Here is a 27,638-nt window from a genome sequence, read left to right as displayed (position 1 = left end):
GCTAGCACACCATAGCATCAGCAATAGTGTCAGGCCTTGGAGCCTCCTCTTGAGATGGATCCCAATTTGGGCCTGTCACTGGACATCCTTTCCATCAGGCTCTTCTCCATTTTTGTCCCCGCAGTTCTTTTAGACAGGAACAATTCTGGTAGATTTTTTTTTACCAGAACCCCATCCCTGCACTTGATGCCTTCTCTTTCTACTAGAGGCAAGCTCTACAAGTTCCCTTTCCCCACTTTAGGGTGTGTCATCTAGGGTCCCTCCCTTTCAGTCCTGAGAGTCTCTCACCTCCCAGGTCTCTGGTGTATTCTAGAGGGTCCCCCCACCTCCTACCCCTTGAGGTAATCTGTTTCCATTCTTTCTGCTGGTACTTGGGGCTTGAGTCCTGTTCCCTCCACCCAATACCTGATCATGTTTCCTTCTTCCCCTCCCTGTCCCCTTTCCAACCCAGGTCCTTCTCTCCCTCCCCCTCTTGTGATGACTTTCTTCTTCCTCCCAAGTGGGATTTAGGCATCTTCACTTGGGTCCTTCATCTTGTTAACCAAAACAGCATAGAATCACCAGGACACAACCCACAGATTTCAAAAAGGTCAAAAAGGTTCAGTATGCTTCAAACCAATACTTCCTCAGGTGTGGTCAGTCAAGTGCTTCATCTTAGCCTTACCACATGAGCTTTGTTTAAAGGCTAAGACCTTTAACTCTTTCTAAGTTTATTTTAGTGGACAGTAGGAGGTATCATTCATATATATATATATATATATATATATATATATATATATATGATTTGCCTGGGCTTATGCTTTAGGCCTTTTCCCCTGAATTGCCAGTTTGAAGCCTGTCATGGGGTCAGCCCAGACTTTCCAATACGTTTATGCTCTGCAAAAAGTTAGAGTCTTGCATAGACAGGAATCTCATTGTAATATTGTTGAGGACTCTGGTCATAAGAAAATGGAAAATGTGAACAGAAAATATAATTATTTTCAATTTCTTCTTTGTATTTCTCATACAGATCAGAGATAATGGCCCTTGGAGGAGGTGCATTCTTCCAACCCTTTGAAAATGCTTCCTTTCAGCATCTTTTTTTTTTTTTTTTTTTTTAACCACAGTACCTAGAGCAGAACATCCTAGTCTTAAACATTTTTATTCTTCACAGTGCTTGTGATTCCCTTTGAGGACCAAGTCGGAGATAAAGTCTGAGCTAAGATGTAAATGCACGTGAAAGCATTAGCATAAACTATTCAACTACTGCAACCGGCTTTCTTTTAACTCTTATCTGCTCAATAGGATTCAAACTATTTTTGTTGAATTATAGAACAGTCTAAACATTGATGTCTGCTAATGCTAATGATACATTTGTTGATCAGGTCAACTACTTCACGCATGTCTTAATGTTTCATCTTCCTAAAACTCCAGTAACATAAGCAATGTAATTTCATTTCATTTGGAATGAAGAAACCCAGAACGTGGAGTTTCTAAATGACTTCCATGGCATTGCAGTACCCAGGGAAAGATACAAACTAGTCTCTTAACTTCCTGTTGTTATTTCTAAAAGATGTAATCAACCATACGGAAAATTAGCACGCAGGAAAATTTCTCAATGTTTGCAGGTGGGGAGGGGATGGGGAGATAATTACACTAGCTTTTATCAACATTGCTACATCCCAGACTCTGGTCATCTCTATTTTGTTGTTCTTTCTGCCTGTCTGCCTGCCTTTCTTTCTCTCTCCTTTTCTCTTCCACCTTCTTTCACCCTTTCTTCTTCCTTCTTTTCCACTGTCTGTTTGTTACTTTATTTATTCTCTCATATATTACATCCATCCACTTTACACTTTCCCTTCCCTCCACTCCTCCTAGTCCCCCACCCCATCTCCCCTCTTCCCCAGCTCCATTCCTCCTACCTTTCCTTAAGAGAAGAGCAAGCTTCCCATGGTCATCAACTGACCAAAACATAACACATTACAACAAGACTAGGTACATACCATTATATAAAGGCAGGGTGAGGCAACTCAGTAGGAGAAAAAGGCTCTCCAGACCAGGAAAAAGACAGCCCCACTCCCACTGTTAGGAGTCCCACAAGAACACCAAGCCAAACAACCATAGCATATATGCAGAGGACCTAGTACAGGCTCATGCAGCCTCCATCATTGTCACTTTAATCTCTGTAAGCCCCTAAGACCACCTGTTTAGTTGATTCTGTGGGTTATGGTGTCCTTGATCCCTCTGGCTCCTACAGCACTTCCTCCTGTCTCCCCTGGGGTTTCCTGAGGTCTACCTAATGCTCTGCTATGGGTTTCTGCATCTGCTCCCATCAGATGCTGGCTGAAGCCACTCTGATAACAACTGAGTTGATGCTATATATGAGTATAGCAGCGTATCACCAGGAAACATTTCACTGAGTCTTTTTTTTTTTTTAATGGTAGCCATGTTTGGTTCTATCCTAGCTCTCTCAGCTCTCCAGCCTCTCTCCCTTCTTTCACTCTTTCTTTCCCACGTCTGCAGGGATTGATCCAAAGTTATTTTCATTTTGTGTTTTGAGGCACTTAGAAAATAAGATGACACTGATCAGAGTCTACATTCATGCTTCTTCCTTTTGGGTTTATTGTCTCTATCTCTCTGTTTCTGGATATCTCCATCTCTCTGTCTCTCTGTCTCTCTGTCTGTCTTTCTGACTCTCTCTCTCTCTCTCTCTCTCTCTCTCTCTCTCTCTCTCTCTCTCTCCTTTCTTTCTCTCCTTTGCCTGTTTTCACAGAACACATTCTAGTGAAGATATGGGAGGAAGAGAGATAGAGAAAGAGTTACTAAGCAAAACTAGAATGAAAAAGAGAGATCTGGAGACTAAGACAGTGTACTAAGGAGAAAGAGTGAAGAAGAGAAGAAGACAAACAGGTGAGGAGAGGAAAAGGGGGGAGAAAGGGGAGGAGGGAGAAAAAGAACAAGAAAGAAAACAGAGGGAAGACAAAGGTAAGCAAACTTTGAGACATCAAGTTAATTTTAACCTAAGTAATTTTACTCTGTGTAAGATTTACCCAGCCACTAAATGTCTATCAAGTGTCAAAAGTAACAAGAGTTTAGGGGGAAAAAAAACCCTTAATAGTCTCAAGACATTGTAAAATGATTCCCTGGAAGTTATCACACACTCTAGTGGGCTCCTTTGTCCTTTAATCCTCTGGCACTTTTAAAAGTTATTTATGTATTCTCTGAAAATTTTTGACAAGTTCAGCTGTGGCTACACATAAGAGCTTTTCTGTACCTTGCATTACCCAGTTTCCTTCTGTTAATACCCCCACATTCCTCTGACTCAATTTGCACCATTTCTGTAAAATGCTGAAAGACACTTACTAAGGTAGTAACTAGCTTACGACCATATATATATATATATATATATATATATATATATATATATATCTTTATCCCTATAAGTGTTTGCTGTCCCATCCATCTGAAGGGCTAGGGAGCCTGGATTCACTCCTAACACAGGCAGGCAAGGATGTACACAGATGCAAAGAAGGTTCTGAAAAGAGAATTAAAGCAAGCAGTTGACATTGTAGAAGAATCACGTAGGGAAGCTGTAACTACAATTTAATCCTTGAGCAGCAGCTCAGACAGGAACCACTCCTAATGATCACCTCTTGAAAGATCAGATGTGACATACTTGTTGAGATCCTGTGATATTGCAGCTAGTAATAAAATTAGGAAGTTTCCAACTGAGCCATGTACAGCCAGCTAGGAGGGGAGGAGGGGTAGAGGTGATGATGAACTTTTTTGTGTGTGTCTTGTCTGAAATGTAGGTCAAATGTTTTATTTGGAAAGTAGGTGTGCATTATCACTTCTTCCTTTCACTGTGATGGGAAGTTGAAAAGTCAAGATGTGGAAGGAGATTCATTAAGCAAAATATGGCATACCTGCATGGACCAGTGTAGCCTGTTAGTTAGTGCCTCTAGGAAATGTGTACGCTAGGGAGACATGTGGTTGTCCACTCACCATCTTAAGTAAGAGAGGTTGTATAGATCATTCACTCATCTATACAACTCATGTGGCCAATGAACTGACTTAGCAGTTCGTTTTGCATTTCTCTATTATCTCTGGGTGAACAACTAGTTGATGATAATCAGCTTTGGCTGGACTGTCTTCGGCTTGTTCTGCAGCCAGAAAAGCTATTCAAACAACAAGCCCATTGAAATCCACAAGAACTACTCATGGGTGCTTGGAAGGACCTATCTGGAGTTGGATTTATGAAGGGGAAAGAAAAAGGAAAAGAAAAAGAAAGAAACCTCAAATGTCTAAAATTACTCTGGGCGGGAAAGTTCTGGGTTTCCATGTGTTTCTCGTAAGACCTGATTTTTAAGAGAATTTCTAAAAAAAAAAAAATAAAGAGAAAAAAAAAAGAATTTGGGTAACTCATAAAAGCAAAAGTGCATAGTTGTGTGACAAAAGCTAAAACAACATTTTACAGCTGGTCAGCATAAAAAATCAACTTTCCAGTTTTCTTTACCAATAACACCTGTACCTCTTGAGTAATTCATGGGGTATTTTTCATTCAAAGTCTTTTACATGGTATAAAATTCCTTTGTATAAAGAAATAAAAACTAGATGTTCTAATATATATATATATATATATATAAAATATTAAGTAAAACTTACCCAAATCACATGTAGTCAGTAACAACAGATAAATTGTTCTGTCACCTGTCCTATTCAGATAACAGAGAAAATGAGTTTGTCTTCTTGCAGGCATAAAGCAGATTCTTGGCTAAGAAGAAAAAAATCTCTACTATGCAAGTCTCAAGAATATTGTCTTTGTGAGAAAGAAAGAGCATGTGATCCCCGTTCTTCTACATATCCCAGCTCTGAGCCGGTTAGGGGACTTTTGTGAAGTCTGGAGGGGAAATGAGTTGGGAAGCATGCATGTGTACATTACGTATGCTTGTTGTGTGTGGAACTCTGGGACTGCGCTCGTCATCAGATGTACGCCTGCATTGTTGACTACAGAGATGGCAAGAATGGAAAACGAGAAAAGCAGCAGATTCCCTGAAAGCTCTCTACAAAGTCCTGGCTTGTGTCCGAGCTAGCACATATACCCCCTGCCCTACTGCTATAGTCCAACTTTGATTTTAAACTGGAAGTTCTCTTAGAACGTTGCAAGACAAAGTGACACAGGAAGAGGCTCCCTTCACATCATATAAAATAGTGCCGTGCCGTAAGACATTTCTTTTCTTTTTTTTTTTTAATTTTTTTTAGACTTTTTTAATTAGATATTTTCTTCATTTACATTTCAAATGCTATCCTGAAAGTCCCCTATACCCCCCCCCCCACGCCCTGCTCCTCAACCCACCCACTCCCACTTCCTGGCACTGGCATTCCCCTGTACTGGGGCATATAATCTTCACAAGACCAAGGGCCTCTCCTCCCAATGATGGCCGACTAGGTCATCTTCTGCTACATATGCAGCTAGAGACACGAGCTCTGGGGGTACTGGTTAGTTCATTTCTGTTGACAGCCTCCATGTTCCTTGTACCAAGAGAGCAGGTTCCAAAGTCAGCAAGGCCTGGGGTAGAAGTCTTGATATGGGAAGGCCAGAGTTTCAAGGGTCTGATTCTTCCTCGTGGGAGGTAAAACGCAGGTGTTCGGCTGGCTGGAGGGGACTATTTTACCGTCAGGTATTTCCTCATTCTTACCATTAAAACCATGGTTTAGGGTAGAGGTGAGGATTTGACACTTTAGCAAATGGAAATTCAAGAAAATACTACTCACCAGGGCCAAAATGCTGTGGAGTGTAGCCGTGCTGGAAACAGAGCACAGAGCACCTGTAGGTACTGTTCTCGTTCTTCCCTTCTGTATTTGTATTTTCCAAGTTGGAGTCCAAGAACCTATTGATCTTCTTGGCTTCATTTCTACACTGTGAATTCTCTACAAACATCAATCGTGACTTCTCCACCTTCACAGGTCCCCAGAGAGTCTCACAAAGCCTTTCACACCTTGATATGTATTTTCACAAGCTGCATAGGTTTTAAGAGGTGTTGTAGATTGGATATAATTAAGAGTTAGGAGATTTTCGTTTGGGGAGAGTGTGTCGTTAGTAATCACCTTGGATGAAAGCATCAGCTTGTGACTGACCACTAGATGCTTCACACAGTCCCTGAAGTGGTAAATTTGAGCTGCACAGCTTTGGCTCATGGCAGGTCACACTAGCACTCACCCAGGAACTATCTGGATTTGTGGGTGGAAGACACACACACACACACACACACACACACACACATACCAGTTAATTTTAAAATGCCTTGACTACCTCAAAGGCTGGACATTCCTAAACCTTCCCTTGCTGCCCCAGGCTGATAGGGGAAGTGTCGAGTGGCCACCCACTCAAATTCTCACATGGCTGGTTGGCTCTCTCTCCTGCAGCTCGTGCATCCCATTCTGCTCCCCCCAGTAATGGCAATTCTCTGTTCCTCTTTGTGTCTTAGCCCAGCAAGTCTCAGGGCCCCACCCCATCTCCCTTTGCCCAGCCATTAGCCACTGGCATCTTTATTGACTGATCAGAAAACAACTGAGGACCAGGACCTTCAGTGTTTGGACACACAGATTCCTGATTAAATCAAATCGTTAGAACTAATCCACAACAAATCCCCATAGTAACTTTGAACTTGTAGCATTCTACAGTAGAAAATCTTTCTTTGAGGAAATGTAAAGTTTATAAAATTGATTTTGGATCATGTATTCAATAAATATATTCAAAGTAATTCTTATTACCCATGTACAAAAATAGCTGTTAAAGCAAAAAGGTAATCAATAGCTCCAGCTAAACATGGTGGACAATGTATTTTTTCTTCTTATTACAAAGCTACAGACTGTTATTTTCACCTACTTCCATACTGTTGTAAATTAATACGTGTTAATTTCTGTTAGGGAACATCTCAGAATGCACTTATTCACTGGTGCAGTATCTTTGTTTCAAACAGTAACAAACTTTTTACAATGTACAAGAACCTTCCATGGGAACTGAATACATAGCCAGGAAAATAAACAAACAAATAAGCAAACAAACAAAAACACAAAAATAATAAACAAAAACAAAAAAAAAGCCTTCCTTCAATAAAAATGTACTCATTGTATCTCAAGCTCTATCTGCCCCATTCCTATGACAAGTACTTCCAATAAATATTTACTATTTTATGCTCACATTTTGAAACATATCTGCTATTAACATATTTCTAAGCATTCGGTTATTTGGTCTGAATTCTAATGTCATTCATTTATCAGACATGAAGGCATGAAATTCAGATTGAGTCCCTTTAGGAGAGCAACATTTTTTGTTTTGTTTTTGTTTTTGTTTTTTGTTTGTTTTTTAGATGACAAAAGGTGTCAGTGAGGACAAAGTCATTGGGAAATTCTTTAACCTTCTTCATAAGGAACCTGACCACAAATGAAAACAATTGCAGTTCATAGCTTTACCAGAGGGTCACCTGAAATACTTGTTTTGTAAGTGATCCTTTGAGACACAGATGAGTAAGTTGCATGTTTCAAATATGTTATTTTGGAGACTTTGTTTAATCCCAAATACTGTGCTCTTGTTTTTGTTTTTGTTTGTTTGTTTTTGTTTTTTCTTCTGGAAGTGCTATAAAAGAAATAAAGTTTTATCTTAGTTATTTACCAATTGTTGTGGCAAAAATAACATGATCAAGACAAAATAAAGTAATAAAAATTAAAAATGTCTTTTGGGCTTACAGTTTCAGAGGGTTTGAGTCCATGATGGCAGGACCAGCTGAGAGCTCACATCTTGATTCCAAAGTTGGAAGCAGAGAGAATGTCCCCTGAGTGATGAACCTCCTCTCAAAAAGCTGTACCTCCTGATTCTTCCTCAACTTTCCCACCAACTGGAGGCCTCATATGAGCTTATGGGGGCCTTTCTCATTCAGACCACTACTACACAAATAGGTACCAGGAAATCTTCCCTGGAGGGACGCTGGTCATCATAAAGCTTAAGGTTGCTGGGAGACAGAGAAGAGTGCTGGTGCCTCCATTCTCTGCCTTTACTGCCTGCCCATTGCTTTGGAATGTTGACTACTGCTGGAAACCTACCTGAGCATCTTGAGAATCGAAATGCAAGTGCTTTCAGCAGCCTCCTCCTTCTAGGTTCTGATATATTTCAGTTTCCATTCAGGCTCTCTCGAACTCCTCCCACGTCCACCCCACACACACCTGTGTTCTCTCTCAAATTCATGCCCTCTTTTACTTTAACTATTGTTTGGTCTTCTCCAGTCTTGGCCCTCATGGTACCTTCCATGAGAATGTATCATCTGAAGAAGCTATGTAAGTGTGCCTGTTCTCCTCTGAAGCAGCGGAGTTAAAAGGGATGGAGATGTGTAAATTCTATGGGGTGTGTGCAGAGACCAGTACGGACCCTGGCACACATCAACTTGCTGTGAGAAAGTCACTGGGTTTTCCTTTCACCTTCTTAGAATTGATAATTAGAGGAAACAAAGGATGGAGGAACTGAGTAGCAGGGGCCATGCCACCTGCCTACTAATAACCCAATCACCTCCCCTCAAGTATTCTTCCATGCGAATCTGAGCTTTGAAAATGAGGGGGCTGACAGTGAGTGGCTGACTTAGGAGAGAAGCAGTAAGTAAAGAAAGGAGCGCTTGCCATTTACTCACCTTTTAGGAAGGAAAGGGAGAAAGTGTGAGCACAAAAGTAAAAGTCTGGGGTGGGGGTGCAGAATTCCCTTCAAGAGTTAACTCCTTCTCACCCTGACATCCTACAGCTCAGAGTTCCAGTGGCTGGGATAAGTGACAGATTGTGGGCACTGACCAACTATGCGCTGGAAAAAAAGCTGGGAGCACCGCCATTTATACACAAAGCCAAGGACTTCCCAGGCCGCAGCCGGCCCTGTTGGGGTCACCGCAGTGCTGCATGCCCAGAGACGCGCCAGGAAGCACCGGTGGCTGCCTGGCTGCTCAGCTGACGGCCAGGAGAAGTTAGTCACCCCTAGCCCGAAGTCAGCAAGTGTTGGAGCTTGAACAAGCTAGGAGATGAGAAGGCTGGAAATCAGCTACCGGGACCGACTGGAGAGAACCAGGGAAAAGAGAGATGGACTTGGGGGTGCACAGGCGGCTGCCCTGATCAGTGAAGTTACCAGGTCTACAAGGCCAGAGCGCACCGGCCAGCAAAATGAAGCAAGAACTTCATATCCCGCGCAAGAACAGCTAGGGGAAGGAGGCAGGGAGAGATTTAAAAACACACCAAAACACCCCTTCAGGAGATGAGGTAAGCCGAGGTTAGCCAACCCCTATTGGTTGTGAAATACCACACAGAACCGGAGTTGCTGTGGCTTTAAATGAGGCCAAGTGAATTTTCTTGTTTTCCGCCCAAATACTTTTTCTCTCTCAATCTCTTTTTTACCCTTGCTCCCTCCTTTGTCCCTCCTTCCACCTTGCCAGGTTCTGGCCCCTTGCTCCTTCCAGGTCTCCCTTTCCTAGATCACCCTCCTCCTCTCCCTGCGCCCTCCCCCATCAGATTAGGCGCGGACCGGGAAGGGTGGGAGTGGTGGGGGAAGCTCTCCCTTTAAGAGGCAGCGTGCAGTGACGAATTGTTGAAATTGCCATTGCAGGATGGCACGCCGCTATAAATTCATTGTCCCACCTCCTCGCATCTTCACAGCGCCTGAGCCGCTCTCCGCGCCCGTAGCAGCCGACTGGGGATGATCCCGGGCGGGAGGACGCGGCAACGGAAAGGACCGGGACACGCCGCCTCGCTGGCTCTCCACAGGCCGCCTCCTAGCTTTTGATTTTAAACATTTTAGGTTTTTTTTTTTTTTTTTTTTTCCTTGTCTTTCTTTCTTTCCTTTTCTTTTCTCCCGTCTCATTTCTCCGTGCCTTCGGGTTCCAGCAGAGCCGAGGAAGCCCTGAGAATAAGAAAGGAAGTGGGTCGGAGCTTGGAAGCTTTGCAGCCCAGCAGCCCCAGGCTTCGAAGGGGCGGGAGCGGACGCGCACCAGTTGCGGGCCGGGAGCGCGGTCGCCCTTCTTACTCTCTTGTTTTCATCTGTTCAAAGATCTTGTCTGCGTTGGGACTCTCTCCCCCTTTTTTTTTTTTTTTTTTTTTTTTTTTTGTATTTGGTCGCTCTCCACCTCTTGACTTTTGCTCCCACCAACACTACCCTTTATTTAATTTTTTATTTTATTTTATTTAAAAATTTTTTTCCTCCGTCTCTTGGACCTCAATTCCAAACATTTCCCAAACCAACAAAGAAAAAGTTCTCACAGTGGCACCGCTGCCAGGCCAGGCTGGCGCTCTGCTGCGGGTTCCCCCTACCCTTTCCTGGACACTTGACTCAACCTTGCACGCCGGTGTGTAGAGTGTGCGGCTGTGGGTGGGTGGGTGGGAGGGCGAGCCCCCCACCCCCGCCCCTGAAACTTCCATAGCAAATAGCAAGCATCCAGCTAGACTCAGTCGCGCAGCCCCTCCCGGCGGGCAGCGCACTATGCGGCTCGAGTGGGCGTCCTTGTTGCTGCTACTGCTGCTGCTGAGCGCGTCCTGCCTGTCCCTGGCCGCTGACAGCCCCGCCGCGGCACCTGCCCAGGATAAAACTAGGCAGTCTCAGGCTGCAGCAGCGGCCGCCGAGCCTGACCAGCCGCAGGGGGAAGAAACACAAGAGCGAGGCCATCCACAACCCTTGGCCGGGCAGCGCAGGAGCGGCGGGCTGGTCCAGAATATAGACCAACTCTACTCTGGCGGTGGCAAAGTGGGCTACCTTGTCTACGCGGGCGGCCGGAGGTTCCTGCTGGACCTGGAGAGAGATGACACAGTGGGTGCTGCTGGTAGCATCCTTACTGCAGGAGGAGGGCTGAGCGCATCCTCTGGCCACCGTGGTCACTGTTTCTACAGAGGCACTGTGGACGGCAGCCCTCGATCCCTAGCTGTCTTTGACCTCTGCGGAGGTCTCGATGGCTTCTTCGCAGTCAAGCATGCGCGCTACACTCTAAAGCCGCTCCTGCGTGGGTCCCGGGCAGAGTACGAACGAGTTTATGGGGATGGGTCTTCACGCATCCTGCATGTCTACACCCGCGAGGGCTTCAGCTTCGAGGCCCTGCCGCCACGCGCCAGTTGCGAGACTCCTGCGTCCCCGTCTGGACCCCAAGAGAGCCCCTCGGTGCACAATAGATCTAGGAGACGCTTAGCATTGGCCCCGCAGCTGCTGGACCACTCAGCTTTCTCGCCAGCTGGGAACGCGGGACCTCAGACTTGGTGGAGGCGGAGGCGCCGTTCCATCTCCAGGGCCCGCCAGGTGGAGCTCCTCTTGGTGGCTGACTCGTCCATGGCCAGGATGTATGGGCGGGGCCTGCAACATTACCTGCTGACCCTGGCTTCCATCGCCAACAGGCTGTACAGTCATGCAAGCATCGAGAACCACATTCGCCTGGCCGTGGTGAAGGTGGTGGTGCTGACGGACAAGGACAAGAGTCTGGAGGTGAGCAAGAATGCGGCCACGACCCTCAAGAACTTTTGCAAATGGCAGCACCAACATAACCAGCTAGGTGAAGACCACGAGGAGCACCATGATGCAGCCATCCTGTTCACCAGAGAGGTAGGTGCAGAAGGTGGGTGCCCAGCCCTGGGATACAGACACAGGTGGAAGAGCGGGTCTTTCTAGTGGCTCTGCTTCTCCCATAAAGGGCTTGCCACTCACTAGAGATTTGCTTAAATGCATCTTGCATGCAAGCCACTCAGCCTCCACTTACACTCAGGTGTTCCGATGAGCCTCTACAGTAGTCTCTGCTTTAAGTGGGGGGACTTTAGGAGATCAACATTCACTAGGGCTGGATGCCAGTCAGACAGGATACTGTGGTGTATGAGCATGATAAGGAGGTGTGTTCGTGCTTGGGGGAGGTGTACAGTTACATGGCAAAAGGGGGGAAGTAAGAGTGCCGTCTGAGATTGCATGGTTTCTACTTCCCAGTGAAGACGAAAGTGCTACTTTGTCCTACTTAATGGGAAGGACTTGAAAGTTGGCAGTTGCTTTTATCTGATTGATGGCCTCCCTTGTAAATGTCCTTAAACGAACTCTTCTGCAACACTAGCCTTTTCCAAAGGACTGCTTTTTCTAATGTGGCTTCCAAATGGGCTTCTGACATATCCACCTTGGAATCTGAGTTCCTGAGAAGGAAGGAATGTGGGAGGGTCAGGGGGATGCGGAAGCCCAATCAACAGTGAGGACAACCGCCCCCCACCCCGCCCTCTACCAGAACATCTGAAGCACCACCCTCCCGCCCAGCTGCCAAACAAGGGTCAAATCCAGTTGGAAGGTTTGGGGTTTGGATGAATGTGTTTCTGAAGTTCTGGGCAGAGCTTCAGGATGTGGGGAAGAACGTTTTCCAAGGACTTCCCCACGTTAAGGGTGATGGTTACCAAGAAGGAAAAGAGATGGATCATTATGAGCCCAGACACATCTATTTACACAGTTACCAGACCACCATGTTAGCATGACGTTTCAGACAAAAAGTCCTGCTGGTAGTTGTGAGCCTGAGTGTTCAGAATGTTGTCCCCATTACCATTCCTTATCCATCCCCCTCCCATCCTTGTTGAATTTTGTCTTCCCAACTAACCCCCTCCTACTGTGTATGTGTGTGAGTGTGTGTGTGTGTCTGTGTGTGTTCTATAGATGATCACAGTTTCATTTTCTGCATGACTGCCATGACTATGCATGGCATACCTAGAAGACACCATGCCTGGGTGTCATGGTCTTGTCCCCCACTCCTTTCCTCAGTTTCCCTTGGTATACATCCTCCATCCAGATTGAGCACTCCCCTGTCTATCTTAATCTTTGCATCATGAAGTGTTCTAAGTCTGATTTAAGCTTGGCTTATTGCCAAATTCGATTTCTCTGCCTAACTTGTGACCTTTCACATGCCTGTGAAGGACTGATGCTTAAGAATCATTCTAGGTGTGTGAAATCCATCCAGTGTAACTTTAAGTAACAACAAACTCTTTGACAGAGTACAGTTACAGACTGTAACCAGAGAGGAAGGAGAGATAATTCAGTGGCACACTGTAGGGGTTTCAGGGCGCTAAATCTTCCCTACCTAATTTTTCTATTTTTGCTAAGGTGCCCATGGTATGAAAAAAAAAAAAAGTGTTGATAAAGCCAGAGGAGAGAAACATTCGCAGTTCATGAGGTAGACATAATTGTAACCCACAAAGACATCAAAAGCAGTATCCAGGGAGGAGCAGGCATCACGGCTTTGGGTGCAATGAAAAAGCTTTCATCTTATCTAGAGATGGTCTGGAAGCCATCCTTTAATTCCTCTGCCTTGCACTAGTTTTTGAAATGATGCAACAGGCATTTTGTAGGCTGCCCTGTAAAGTTCTCCTGTAAAGTTCTTCTCACTTGACTTCCAAGTCTTTTTGTTTTTTTTTTTTTTTTTTCATAAGCAACTTTCCACGTCTGGATTTCCTTGTGTTGCTATATAATGACTGCCTGCCAAGAAGGAGGCTTGGGAGAGTTTGTAGAAGGAGGTTCCCTAAAGAAAGAGGAAAAAATACTTTTGTAGACAGACCACACCAAAAGGCAGTACACTGCCAATCATGGTAATAATTTTCTTTCAGTTTAATACAAAATCGTGCATAATTCTAAAATTAACTGGAAGACCTCTCACCGTTTGCTCTTTTCCACATACTTTTCCCAATTATTTCCCAGCTGAAAGGAAACCAGGATTCTAAATGATGTCTATTGCTTTTGCTTGGGGGGGGGGAGAGGGTTGTAGTTGGGTAATTGACAATCACCGTTTCCTAGTCTGGGAAATACATCACTACATTTTAACTAGACAAAAGCAAGGTAGAAGTAAGTTCATTCTCTAACTTCTTTTTAATTAAAGTAAAATCTTAATTACATTCTATTAATGAGAGAGGGCATGTGCCAGAGCCTGCAAGCACAGGTCCAAAAGGATAACCCTTGGGAATTGATTCTCTTCTTCTGTGTGTGTCCCAGGAATCAAACTCAGGCCCTCAGGCTCTGTAGCAAGTGCCTTTACCCTCTGATACAGTCACCTTGCCAGCCCTAACTTAACTTCACTAAGAACTGCCAGAAACTTTCCACGCTGGTTTGCACACAGGGAATATTTTACTCTATCCCTCCTTTTCCTCTTTGCCAAGCAGAGGCCTATTTTAAAGCAAATACCACTTGGTTTGTGGTTGATCTCTAATAAGTTTATCTAACTTCACACACAAAAAAATTGAACTTTTGAAGAGCACGTATAATATGAATACATAATTCTAATTTGAAAGAGGACTATTAGGTAGCTTGGGTAAGTATTTGAATATTTCAATACAGGACAAAGCTCATCTGAAAGTATTTTCCATGTACAGTTAATCTCTACCTAATGTTTGAAAAAATGGAAACCAAGAAGTCTAGAAGAGGGAAGACCAGGACTCTTCATGCAAGTCAGGTATTTTCAGGCTGTCCATATGAAAGAAATAACTTTCATAGTTATTTCTTTTCAATGAGAAATACCCAGAGTTGGCACCAGCCGTCCATTTTTACAACTCTGTTTTGAGCGTAAGATGTGTGTTGCTTAGCAGCCAGACGCTCAACCGTCAATTCCATGTTTTGATGGGCTCTGAGTTCTGTTCAAATTCTGGGTCCAGCTGTCTTCTGCTAAATCGCTCGTTTTCCCAGGCATGAAGCAAATGTGCAAGGAAGTGCTTCCCACTCCTGTTTACCAGCCAGTAACACCTTGAGCGTTGTGTCTAGGAGTCGGCAGAGGAATGTTAATGTCTCAGCTATCAAGCTAGAACACTTAGCTCTCAGGGCTACTCACTGGCCCTCAGTAGTGTTCTAGTTATAGGAACTGCACCTATCATTTTTCTGGCACAAAGCCACTTCCATTGTGAATGGCATTGCTGCTGAAATTCAACTATGTCTGCCACTAGACATTAGAAATCTAGGCCCTAGGGGTTTACACATTGCTTCCCAGAGTTCTCTCCTCATTCTGACTCTCTCCCTTGTTGTAAAATACATTTTAAAAGACAGTCCTAAACTTATTTTCCAAAAAAAAAAAATCTTTAGAAAAAATAATCTTCCTGATTGATGTTAAAATCAGAAATTCTTTCACATCTCTCCCTCTACATCTGACAAACAACAATGAACTCTTTACTACTGCGTAGACTTAAGACATTGGGGTGACTATGAACCAGTTAAAAGACTATTGAATAAAAGGTTCATTAATTTTCATTGATTACTAAGTCGTGCTTTACTAAGCCATTGTGCTCTGCCTAGACTCTCTTCTTCCATGTCTGTCTTCGAATGCATGATCCACGACACAGACACTTCTCTAGTCTTTAGTTCCAGAAACAGACACTTCTCCTCTAGTCTTTAGTTCCCTTTTAGGTTCAGCATGAAATGGACACTAGAAGACAAAAACCTTAGAAGAGAAAGAGGACTGCACTCTTTGTCCTTGCTTTGCTGATTGAACCAACTAATTTGGTCACATGTCTGAATTCATATTTACATCAATCCTACAGTAACCATTGTTGAAGAATCACAGCTACAGGTCAACCTTAAAAGAGGCTAGTGGAGAAAGGGGTAAAGTGGCCGCAGACGAGACAACTCTAGATGGCCATGTGTGGGAAATGTATGAGAAATATTCTGCAAAACCTTGAACCAGAAAATAACAATATATAAGACAATGGATAATTGTCTGAGTAGGTGCCTTGCACGCACGCACCTGCTGTGAAGAGGGTAGATGAAGCCAATAAGACAGAAGACAATAAGGGTGGTAACACATGGTTTCCATCAGCAGGCTTACCACCAGCAGGAGGAAGCAATCACTCTTACATCAGGAAAACTGATCAAAGCTCTCAGCAAGGATAAATAAAGTCTGTGACAGGGTACAGAAGAAACCCACAGATTCCTCCTAGGTGACTTTATCAGGTCTCATTGCAAATGTACAATTGCACTGTTTCCTAAAGAATGGCTTGATCTCATTTGGATTCAGGTAACTATTTTTGAACATTTCTTAAGTAGTATCCATAGTGTGAATCGTTTCATCTTTAATTAGCTGAGGAACCAGCAATCACCATCTTGTCTTGTTTTGTGGGTAGAAACATATATCTAAAGAAAAAATCCAGAAAATCTGAGGACATTTTGTTGTCCCAGGCAGAACTGAGGTTGTAGACTCCAGTTTTGGAGACGGAAATGCTAGCCAGACCCATATGGAAGACATGTAGCAGACAAGCCCAAGGGCCATGTACTATGACCAGAGGAGTGTGGGCAGCCTATGTGGTAGAGGGAGGTGCTGTAAGAAGACAGAGCAGGAAGGCTGAATGATTTTTGATTAAGTATAGAAAGAAGTGACAACTAAATTACTTAAAAAAGATGATCTGGTGTTTGTGTTGGTTTGATAATACTACACCAATGCATTAGCATCCGAAGGGCATATCCAAAACAAAAAGAAATTCTCACTCAGTTCTGGAGACTGGAAAGTTTAAGATCAAAGATCCACCTGGAGTACCTTCTAAGGAGATACCTCTAACTGATTGGTAGGAGTCTATTTTCTCGCTTTGTGTTTATGTGTTCTTTCCTCACTCTGTATGTCTGTCCAAGAGAGGGGCATGAGGCAGGGGTCAAAGAGGAAATGGGCAGAATTGGAAAGAAAGGAGAAGGGGGAAAGATGTCCTGATGTGCCTCTTCTTATCTGAGCTGAATTCCCCTCTTTTAAAGCTGTGTTCTTTCTTATAGATCCTTTCTCCAAATACAGTCACACTGGCCTACTGGGAATTAGCTTGAGCAGTGTAAAGAGAATACAGTTCAGGACATAGCATCATGCACAACATTTTATGGTGGGAACTAATGGCAATGAAAACCAATGGAAGGAACATTAGGGAAGTTTACAAATGAGAAGGCTGTTCAAAAATTAACCTTGTGTGTCCTAAATGGCTAGATGTCACCTGTAGACACAGTGGCATTAGGAAATGAAAGGCATGGGTCAAGAAATGTTTGAGAAAAATCGACAAATATAGGTAAAGTTAATCTTTTCTAGTAGATGGAATATTTCAGCTTATTCTTTGGAGAACAATATGTGAATGTTTTATGCAGGAAATATTTGCCAGGATGGGGCAAGAAGGCTCACTGGGACATGAAGAAGGTAGGATACATTGTGCATATTAATTCCAAGCTGTGACCAATATAGAGGAATAAACATATCTTACATGACCCATGCTTTAAGAAACTAACTGATCACAACATGTAGATATGGAAATTTCAGATGCTAAAAATATCATTTGGAAATCTTATGTGGTAGTTCAGGTAAAAAGAAATAATGCAAAGCAAGAGAAAGAGGGTAGTTATCATAGCCTAAATAGTTCAATGTTGCTCATATGGTATGTATGTGTGTAGGGAGTGCACACATGTATGTGACTGTGAGTTGCGGGGCAAAGCTAACTATTTCAGAAAATTTCTTATCTCTCTCAGTTCCATTCGCTTGTTTTCTAGAACATCTTCCATAGTGCATTTTGTCTCTTTTTCTATGCATCTAATTGTTTAGCTTCATTACCATACCACACATGAAGACCACCATGGCTGCTTTTTATTTGCTATAAGAAAAGTTCTTTTAATTCAATACAGATAGGGAATGCAAAAGATAATATTGTCATCAAGAATAAGATCATGATTCAACAGCCTCATGCTGTGGAGTACAGGGAAGACAAAGTTTATCTAGCATTAAAATTTAGCTTCCCTATTCTGAAGCTTGAGGGTCCAGCATTTACCTCTCCTGAGAGTTCATTTCTGACATTTGCTTGAGAGTTAATATGAAGATATCTATATATCAGAAAGCTCCATGTCAATACCAGTACAGATGAAGTTGAACAGTGTCATTACATGAATGAAGAAGAGCCTTTGTCTCAATGTTTGTTAATTGTTTGCAAAATGTGTCTTACTACTAGAATTGAAATCTCAGAAGCAATCTCCCTTACATTCACAAGATTGAGTAGCATACTTCCCATCCTGAAGAAGGAATGGTCCAAGTATCTGTTCCCCTCAGTCCATAATTTTTTCTGTCTTTTGTTCCCTCTTTTTTACCTAAAATCTATGAGTCACTTCTGCTTTTAAAATTCTGGGTCCAGATTGTCCTTCCAGACATCCTATTTGTCTACTCCAAACTCTTAAAGTTCTAGCCACAGAAAATGCCATGTCATGTTCTTCCTGAGTCAGAGCTCAAGTTTCTTAGTCCTATCTCATTAGGATGTCCTTTCTCTAAGAATATCGTACCAGATAGGGTGTTTCTAGTCCTGTAAAAACCTTTAGTGGTTCCTTGAAGCAGGATCCATACACCTCTCTCTGGGTTCACAACAAGCTGCTCATCACAGTATGTCAGTTTGCTTCCTCTCCAAACTTATGCCTTGCTCACTTGCTCTAAGTTATCATGTTTCTTAAGAACCAATATTAGATCCTTTCACTGCAGTGGCAACAATTTGCATAAGGATTAGTTGGTTACAGGCACACAATTATATTTATAGAAATGAATACATATGGGTTCTTTAGCCCCTCATCCCACTGAACTCTGTTATGTTCAGAATCACCTTGTTGTGTGATTCTGTGCATCTGCCTGCATAGAGACTGTGTAATACAGGTCACTGTCATGATTGACTTAGCATTCCAAATTAAAATAGTCTCTATTTAAATAAAAGACAAGACATTTTTTTTAGAGATTGTTGTATAAGTAGCGAGCAAGAAAAAAAACGATGCATCAAGAACCAGACCCATGTTTTGGCGTGATGGCAGCAAGGGCAACTTGTTTGATATTTGCCTTCTCTGTGCATGTGTGAGGTTGTCACACAGAACTTGTCAATATGTGCACTTGGTATATGCTAATCAGGAAGTTTAAAAAGTCCACAAGACAAGTCTGTATGTATAGCTGTAAGTATACACACATGTGTGTGGTACTTGTGCTTAAACTGTAGCCTAGCATTAATCCCTCCATCATCCGTCTCTTTGCAGTGGAATTGTGTGGAAAGAAGAGGGGGCATTCCAAATGCTGTGGTGTTTCACCCTTGCCTTGCACACTACAATTGTCCTTGTCAGGAGCTAATACTATCCAAAGTGTTCTTCAATCTGAGGGGCTGCTACTGGTGCCCTTGTATCTGTCCTTATCAGAGTTTATGTTTTCTCCAGTTCCTCATATCTGCATATTGTTGCTGCAGGGGAGAATGGTCTCTCAATGAAGACTGGGAATTCTCCAAGTTCTGTGACTGTCTTTCCTTGGATATCACTGTCCACTTGGTGGGTGGTTCCTTTTCCCATCTGGTGCTCATCATTGGCACGTTCCAAACTACTCTCCAAACACCAGTGTCCTAGGAAGCACACTGTGCTGGCTGTGGGCATGATGTGGCTGATGGCTTCTCCATCCCCACACATACGCCCAAGGTCTACTTCTGAATGGCATGATAAGTCACAACTTTCTCATATGCATAGCCTCTGTGACAGTAACAGGGCTAGTGGCCTCCTTGTGGAAACTTTTTGTTTCTGAATTCTACCTCAGATCTATCTTGGAATTAAATCCACTGTCACTGTTCTATAGCCTGGCCAACACAATACCAAGGGACCACAGCTAACTCTCCTCACACTTTTCAGTCACATTTTTTTTCTTAGATTTCCACTGTATCACTCAATACCCAGTGATAACAAGGGATTGATCCTACACAGGTAACCTCTAGCAGAAAAAAGTGTGTGCGTGCGTGTGTGTGTGTGTGTGTGTGTGTGTGTGTGTGTATACAAATATAAATATTTAATTTGCCTTTTGATGGACACAGAACAAGTAGAAAACCAATTGTTATCACATTAATTCACTTACCTTTTTCAAAGATGTTTAGCTGCCTTACTTTAATGTCCATTACCTCTGATGCTAGATTATGTACTATAATATATATATTATATATATATATATATATATATATATATATATATATATATATATACAGTAATATGTGGTCATCCCTTCACTATTCATACCCCTTCTCTGAGTTTTAAAAGCCCTATGAACTTGAAAGCTAACTTACTGTTTTGGAGAGACAACAGGAAATATAGAAATGCAATATGCTATATATTAATAATTTGATATCTATTTTTTATACCTTAAGAAGAACATTGGCTTACCATGTTAACATGTTCATGGTACATCTTGAGGGTGAAACCAAAACTACACTAAAAAGGTTTGAAATTATGTGAGAGAAACAGAACGTTTGCCGGTTTATAATGATGACTGAGGAAGTGTAGTGGTGTAGTTGTATAGTCAAGGGGACTTAATCAGTGTAGTTAAATAAAAATGAGTGCTTCTGTTCATAATTCAGTCACATGCACACTTACCATAGCAAAAGGCCAAATTCATTTAATTCAATTCAAAGAAAACAAGGAGGGTTGATGGCCTCTAATGAGCAATTGATTAGCAGTCAACAGGGATGATAAGATTCCTGTTTCAATGCCGTGGGGAACAGGAAGGCCATTTCCTTCTGCAGTCGCTCCAAGCTTATTCCTGACACAAGGAGTGGAAGTCAACTCTTGGATAACCTGCTGTGTATAAGGATTCAACTATGACCCGGGATCTCATCCTAAAATTGCTAAAACTGATGAAAGGGGGTTGAAAATGTATTATATTTGATCATTATCCCAAATAATAATTATTATGGAAAACATCTACTCGAGTTTTGATTTTTTTAAAGATGCTAATTTGTTTGTAGCAGCAGTATTTCGGGAACTCATGGGACATGGAAGGATACCTAGGGAAGCTTGAAAAAGTTATTGTTGGCATGAGGTCTTGATTCACCAAGGCTCAACACAGCTGGAAATCACAATATAAACAGCGTGAGACGGTCCAGAAAGCACTAAAGAGAAGAGAATTGGGGATGGCTTTTAAGTCTTGCTCACCTTTGCTGGACTTTTATAATCAAGAGAGGAATGAGGAGTAGCTGTTGGCGCTGAGTCTGTATAGTTGATATGTACAGGAATACCACTTTGTACTTGTGTGTCTGAGAGCTACTGAAGTTCTACCAGCAGGCAGCAAAATCTAGATGTATGAGGACAATCACATTGAGTATGACTGTATCTTACCATTCAATAAGTAAGCAAATATCAGTTAAGTCCCCACAGTAAGATACGTGTTGTGAACAGATGCCAGATATATAGAGAAGTACTTATTTCTCAAACTAATATTTTAAAATCCTTTGCAAAATTGGTTATTAATTTATTGATTACTTGGGAATGCCATATTGCTCTTATGGTTGTCAATACACGTGTTGATTTTTAATGAAATTTATAAGAAAGCACAAGAAATTTTTATGTTTATTGATAACTAAATTAACATTTCAAGATGACATTAGGACAAGTTGAACATGTCAAAAATTATAACTTCTGTTATCCTTTTTATTTATATTTTTAATGTCTGGTTTATATTTTTTTTTTCAAGACAGGGTTTCTCTGTGTATCCCTGGCTGTCCTGGAACTCACTCTGTAGACCAGGCTGGCCTCGAACTCAGAAATCTGCCTGCCTCTGCCTCCCGAGTGCTGGGATTAAAGGCGTGTGCCACCATGCCCGGCTGGTTTATATTCTTTAAGTGATCATTTTTACTCTCGAGAGTCTCTTCAAAGCTCTGGGACTTCTCAAGAATAAAATGAATGCACAGATATCTATGCATAAAACATACTTGTATCACAGACATTTCTCATGTGTCATCATCTTGAGATGCGTTTCACTAGAAGCTGTGAACAAACTTGTCCAGTGGGTAAAGATGCTTGCCAACAATCCTGACCAGCCGAGTTTGATTCCCAGGATTCATATGGTAGGAGTGGAATCTGACCCCCACAAGTTGTCCTTCATAACCCAATAAATAAGTATGAAGTGATTAAAAAGCTCTGGGTGACCCTGCATACATTTCTGAAGACACAGCACATGAAACTATGAAATTCAATTGGGAAATTCAAAAATGATATTTAAGTAATAATAGACATATAAAAGTTTGATTTTCTATCTAATTTTACATATAGATTCAAGTGTAGTTTGTTTCTAGTATATATGACTAAATATATGTATAGACACAAATATATGTATAAACACAAATGTCTTAGTAATGTATGTTCTATCACAAAGTGTGATTGTAGTTTGACTATAACAGAAAACAAATTATTAGACCTCTCTTCCAAGAAGTTCAGACTGAATTTAGCTCAGAATATTAGGCACTTCTGTATTGAACACATGTAACCTTTGACATTTGTGTAGGCACTTGGGCTTTGTTCGGGCTGTAGAGCTTAGAGTGTAATGAACAGGCTATAGCCATGGCTTCTTTTAAAATGTCATTGAATGTCTTTATCCTTCTGTGCTTCTGGGTTACAAAGTAGCTCAGAAGAGTTGCTGCTTTGAATTTGGCTTTGGAAGGCTTCCAACGCTGAGCAGGTGACACCATAAACATATCTCAGTCTTGCCATTTGGGGTGAACAAGTGGCTGTCCATGGTGGCTCCTTCTGGCTGTAAATTGATTTTAATGATTTCTTTCTTTCTCCCGGGCAGGACTTATGTGGGCATCATTCATGTGACACCCTGGGAATGGCAGACGTTGGGACCATATGTTCTCCGGAGCGCAGCTGTGCAGTGATTGAAGATGATGGCCTCCATGCAGCCTTCACTGTGGCTCATGAAATTGGTATGCAACGCCTTTTCTCTTCCCTCGCCAAATCAAACACTTGTAACAGCTGCAACAGGACCCAAAATACTTGGCGATTAATTCCAGATTTCTCCTGGTTCAGATGTACCATTGGGGATTGTGTTTGTTTATATTTGAACTCTCAGGGTTAACTGACGCAGGAAAAGGAAGGCAAAGTCAGCATCGGAGTAGACATTTCCTTTTCGAGGGTGTTATTTAAAAGTTAAGGGGAAATTTGCTACTGTCTTTTTTTTTCCTCTCTCTTTTTAAGCATCCCTAAAAGGCTTCTAGACGGAATTTGTCACAGTCGCCTATGGGATGCAGAGGCGTCCTCCCTTTTGGAAGTTCTTCATGACAGTGTTGACTCATCCGGGGATAATCAGTTTGCACAGGAATTTCACATGTTTTGCCCCATCGTGAGTGATAATCGTAGGTTCCTCTCACAGAGAATCATCGGTAGCTCCTGGTAAACAGCCCAGCCTCCTTCCCAGTAGTGAGGCAGATGGAATCAAACTGGCTCTCCACAGAGTTTTCTTTATAATGCCACACAGTCAGTTAACCCAAGGCTTCTAAATCCTACAACTATGAGCTGGGGGCAGAGGTAAGCAGTTAAACTCTGGGATACGGAAAGGGGGCCTCCTAACCACTGACCTAGAAGTCTGGTTGGGGGGAAACTGATTTAGTACTAAGGATACAACGCATGCAAGTTCACATCTTACTGGAGTTGTTTCCTTCATGTAAAATCATTCTATTAGGAAACTCTGTGAGGCCCCATCTTCTTTTTTAAACTATAGGGATAGCACGACCTTTTACATGGAATTGCTTTAGAAGCCAGATTGCGTGGAGTGTAGGTAGTGGCTATCACTTATATTTACAACCCATATATTTTCCTATTTTAAATATCTCATTCCCATTCTTAATTAATGCATAACCTTTTTGCATCTTCATTTTTAGCATAAAACCATTCAATAATTAATAAATATAGATTTTTTGTATTTTTATTTAAAAGACTTAGCTTGTTAAAGCTACAACTTTAACTATTAAGTGGAAATCAAAAAGTCTACCTCACATTTCTAGTAACCTGTATATTTTCACAAGGTGCCGATTTCTATTTCTTTAAGGAGCAGAATAACTTCTGGTTAAAGGGACAATTTTGTAAATCCAAATATGATAGCAATGAACAGAATTAGCTAGCTGCATTTCAACTATTTTATTTCAAGTATTAATCAGGACATTGTTGTACTGACATTTGTCTTTGAATCAAACATAAAACCATTGTGTAAATAACTATTCAACAGCATTGTTGATGTTAATTCAGTCTGAAACATTTTGGAGCATCTTTCACTTAAGACAAGGTGCTGAGTCCCTGTCAAATCCCTGTAGAAGTTTACCCAAGTCATCTAGACACCTTGACCATTTGTGTTGTCCCTATATAGTGGGACAACATAAGAACAAGCTGCTGCGAATCGCACATTCTGGCCACTGCTTCCTCCTGACCACTTCTCGCAAGGTGATCTTTACATACAGTGGCAGCATTGGCAGGTTTCCCTACAAGAGAAAAGCTGAGCTCTGTGCACAGCCTCTTCATAGCTCATGTCACAGCACCTGGACCGGAGTGTTTGAGGCTAGCAAGGTGACTTTCCCAGTCCTCCTCAGTTTTCAACAAAGACCCTGTATTGCACAGGCTGATGAGGCCGTGAGAGATACAGAATCAGACACTGATATGCAGGACAAGGCAGTTGGACATAATTACCCAGAAGTACAATGTGGCAGAATAGTAAACTCTTATATGCAGAGTCAAACCTGTGTCTCCTGGTGTCTCCTTAGATTTCTGAGTTATATCTCTTTACTTCATTATTACCTTCTATGATTTATTGTCCAGTCTCATATTGTGTGCTTAATTTTCTTCTCTGTATTGAAAATGGCCTAAAGAGATCTGAAAGGCCAAAGATAAAAGAATATGGAGTTGATTCCATTTTCATAAAAAAACACTTTTATTAACTTCATTTTGAATGCGTTCTTATTTTATTTCAATTTTGCTTAAATATTATGAATATATGATATAAACGTGAGTCCTAAATTTTTAGTAAAGATCATCATACCTCAGATTTTTCTCTGGGTGATCAGAGTCTTGTCTCTCAAGCATCTTGACCTTAACTCATTGATCTATTCAAAATCCTTATTTTTACCTGTTACGTGAACTGTCAGTTCAACCTAAGCCAACCACAAACTAGGTTTTATTTCTATTTTATTCTTGGATTTCTTTCTTTCCCTTTTATTATGTGTTTGCTACGCTTTTTAGGTTAGTAAGTACAATCTCTATAGTTATATAAAAGTTATATAAAAAGAACAATCTCTATAGTTATATAAAAGAACATTCTGAAGCTTTGGCTTTCGAGTATTTAGAATCTGCTAGAGTCTCATTCCAAAACATGCGGTTTCATTCATTCCAAACAGACACTGTCACCAAGTTGTTACTGCACTCAAAACACAAGCTGGGAGGAACTATCCAGGATTTGGCCCTAGATCGCTGACTTTGCTTTTTTTTCTATAAGATGTAAATGAGTATATTTGATTAGGGATGGCTTCTATTAACTGAAACAAGGTTTCGTGGAGTGTCCAAAGCTTCCTTTTGTTATATGCAGCAGTTTCAAGTGCAGAATAAGGCCTATACAATGCACAAAGAAAACAAAGCATCCTCCCCCATGCCCCTATTCTCCAGTTTTAAAAACTCTTATAGTGAAAATTAACACGTGATAAACTAAAGCAAAAATGGAGATGATGGCACACTGAAACTGCCAGGACTGGGTAGGCTGATACAGAAGGATCTCGACTTTTAAACTAGCCCGAGCTACATGGTGATACTCTGTCTGAAAGAGACAGCAGGGAGAGGGAGGGAGGGAGGGAGGGAGAGAGAGAGGAAAAGAGGACTAGATAAAGAGAGGAAGAGAGGAAGGGAGAAAAAGAAAAAAGAAAGGGAGCAGAAGGGAGGGGTAGTAGGAAGGAGGGAAGGGGAGTATAGTGAGGGAGGGAGAGAGAGAGAGAGAGAGAGAGAGAGAGAGAACGAGAAATGATAGAAGCCTTATGATGTTATATTGTAGGTTTTAGAATAGCATGGATTAGATTACCAGTTTTGACCAGTTCCTCTTATGTGCCCCAAGGACTAACTGGAGGTCTTCTGCCATCCTGACAATCCATTCTAACTCAAAATCAAATGAACAGGGAAGTGTGATGGTCCGTAGTCACCTGATGCCAATATAAGCTCCTGCAAGAGCAGTGCACATCAATATGAACTGGAACCATAGGCAGTTATAACTTGCCTTCTGCTTTCTAGACTATGCACAGCGAACACTGACTCAATTGCTAGAACATTTCAAAATGTTGCTTCAGTCCATCCAGGTGCTTTGGGTGGGGGCAGGAATGTGTTTACAACCCCAGAGGAGAACAGCAGAAAGTTTTCAAGTTGATGTAAGTTTACATTCTAAGTTTATATTTTTTGAACTTGTCAAACTTTTATTATAGACTTGTAATAATAAATATTTCACCTGCTGCCCACATGCTCATTAAAAGCAACCATTTTATTGATGTTGAGCCAGCTTCTAATATACCAAGGGGAACAATAGGATTTCATTCAGATTAATGAAATCCATAATTTCCCAGCACTCGAAAGGTCTGTGTTATAGTGGTTAATTATAAAATGTGCTAAGTGAATTTCTCCACCAAGAAAGACTGCAATGTGTTTCCTATGTTAAAGCCAGGCAACTTTAAAGAGCAGGACCAATTCCTCAGCCAGACTTAGGAAGTGGTTGAGACACAGCAGGGGGCTGCCTGTGCTTTGCTGTGGTTTGAGGCCTGTCTGGTTGTGCAGATCAGTATGGGACTCTGCCCCATAGATGATTAGATTAAACAAGCCTATGTTTGGAAAAACTGCAGATGACCCCCTCCCCGCCAAAAAAGAAAACTTGGTAGACCAAAGGCAAGTCCGTGGATTCGGATGTTCATACTGGCAAGGCAAGTAAGATATAAAATGAGAAGGGAGCTGGGATTCAACTTGTTATTTATCTTCAGACCTGTCATTTTAATCAACGCAAACTAGGTGTATTACGTGTCAAGCTTGAACCACCATGTCTTTCTTGGACCAGGGATGAAAGGCAGTCAGAGGTATGGGTTACATGTCCCATAGCACTGCGAGATGCAGTGTTTATTATGACTTTAAAACTAAATTTAATCCCAATCCATGTTTCTCTAGGGTAGATTTTTTGCCACACAGGTTGATACCAACTAGTTGGACATGACATTAAAAAGAAGATTGAAGCTGTAATATGTGGTTTGTTTCCCTCTTTAAATTAGAAAATTGTTCTCTCTCCTCTCAAGTCTAGGTATTCAGTGATATTAAATTTTATTACAAATGCTCACAGCTAGAGAGACTGGCTTGGTAAAATGCTTGCTTGCAAACAACAAGACCTGGTTTATGTCCTCATAATCCACATTAGAACAAAATACAAATCCCAAACCAGACACAGTTGTGCACACTTTCAATCCCAGGACTGGGAAAGCAGTTATCTCTGACACTTAGCAGCCAGCTAACTTAGTGCACTTAGAATATTCCAGACCAGGGACAGTCCAAATAGGAAAAGAGAAAAGGCAGACTGCAGATTGTGCTTAAGGAACAACAGCTGAGGGTCTCCCCCAATTCTTCACAGACACATGCCTACCTGCACACGTGCACACATGCACTTGCTTATATGTGTGCACATACAACACACAAATGTGCACTTGGGTGCACCATGAAGTCAATACTATCATGAGGAACCCAAAAAGGAGGAATCTAACAAACAAAAAACGTTTCAGGATTTGTCTAAGATCCATAACTAAATTCTTCCAAGGGTCACATTTCTTTTTGTTTATTTGATATTTTCTTTATTTATATTTCAAATGCTATCCCGAAAATTCCC

The 27,638-nt window shown here is 41.9% G+C and overlaps 1 protein-coding gene across 1 annotated transcript in view; it reads left to right on the top strand.

The window, feature by feature from the left end:
* The first annotated feature begins 10,404 nt into the window (after window positions 1-10,404).
* Window positions 10,405-27,638, top strand: part of Adamts5 (ADAM metallopeptidase with thrombospondin type 1 motif 5) — a 37,712-nt gene continuing 20,478 nt past the window's right edge. The window contains exons 1-2 of the mRNA XM_021209507.2: window positions 10,405-11,584; window positions 22,551-22,683. Coding sequence (XP_021065166.1) covers window positions 10,481-11,584; window positions 22,551-22,683 — 1,237 coding nt within the window. The 5' untranslated portion in view covers window positions 10,405-10,480. The remainder of the gene's footprint in view (window positions 11,585-22,550; window positions 22,684-27,638) is intronic.

This window comes from Mus pahari, chromosome 12 (assembly GCF_900095145.1).
Source record: "Mus pahari chromosome 12, PAHARI_EIJ_v1.1, whole genome shotgun sequence".
NCBI classification, from domain to species: domain Eukaryota; kingdom Metazoa; phylum Chordata; class Mammalia; order Rodentia; family Muridae; genus Mus; species Mus pahari.
The sequence above is the reverse complement of the archived record's forward strand: the minus strand, read 5'-3'. Positions and strand labels throughout refer to the sequence as shown.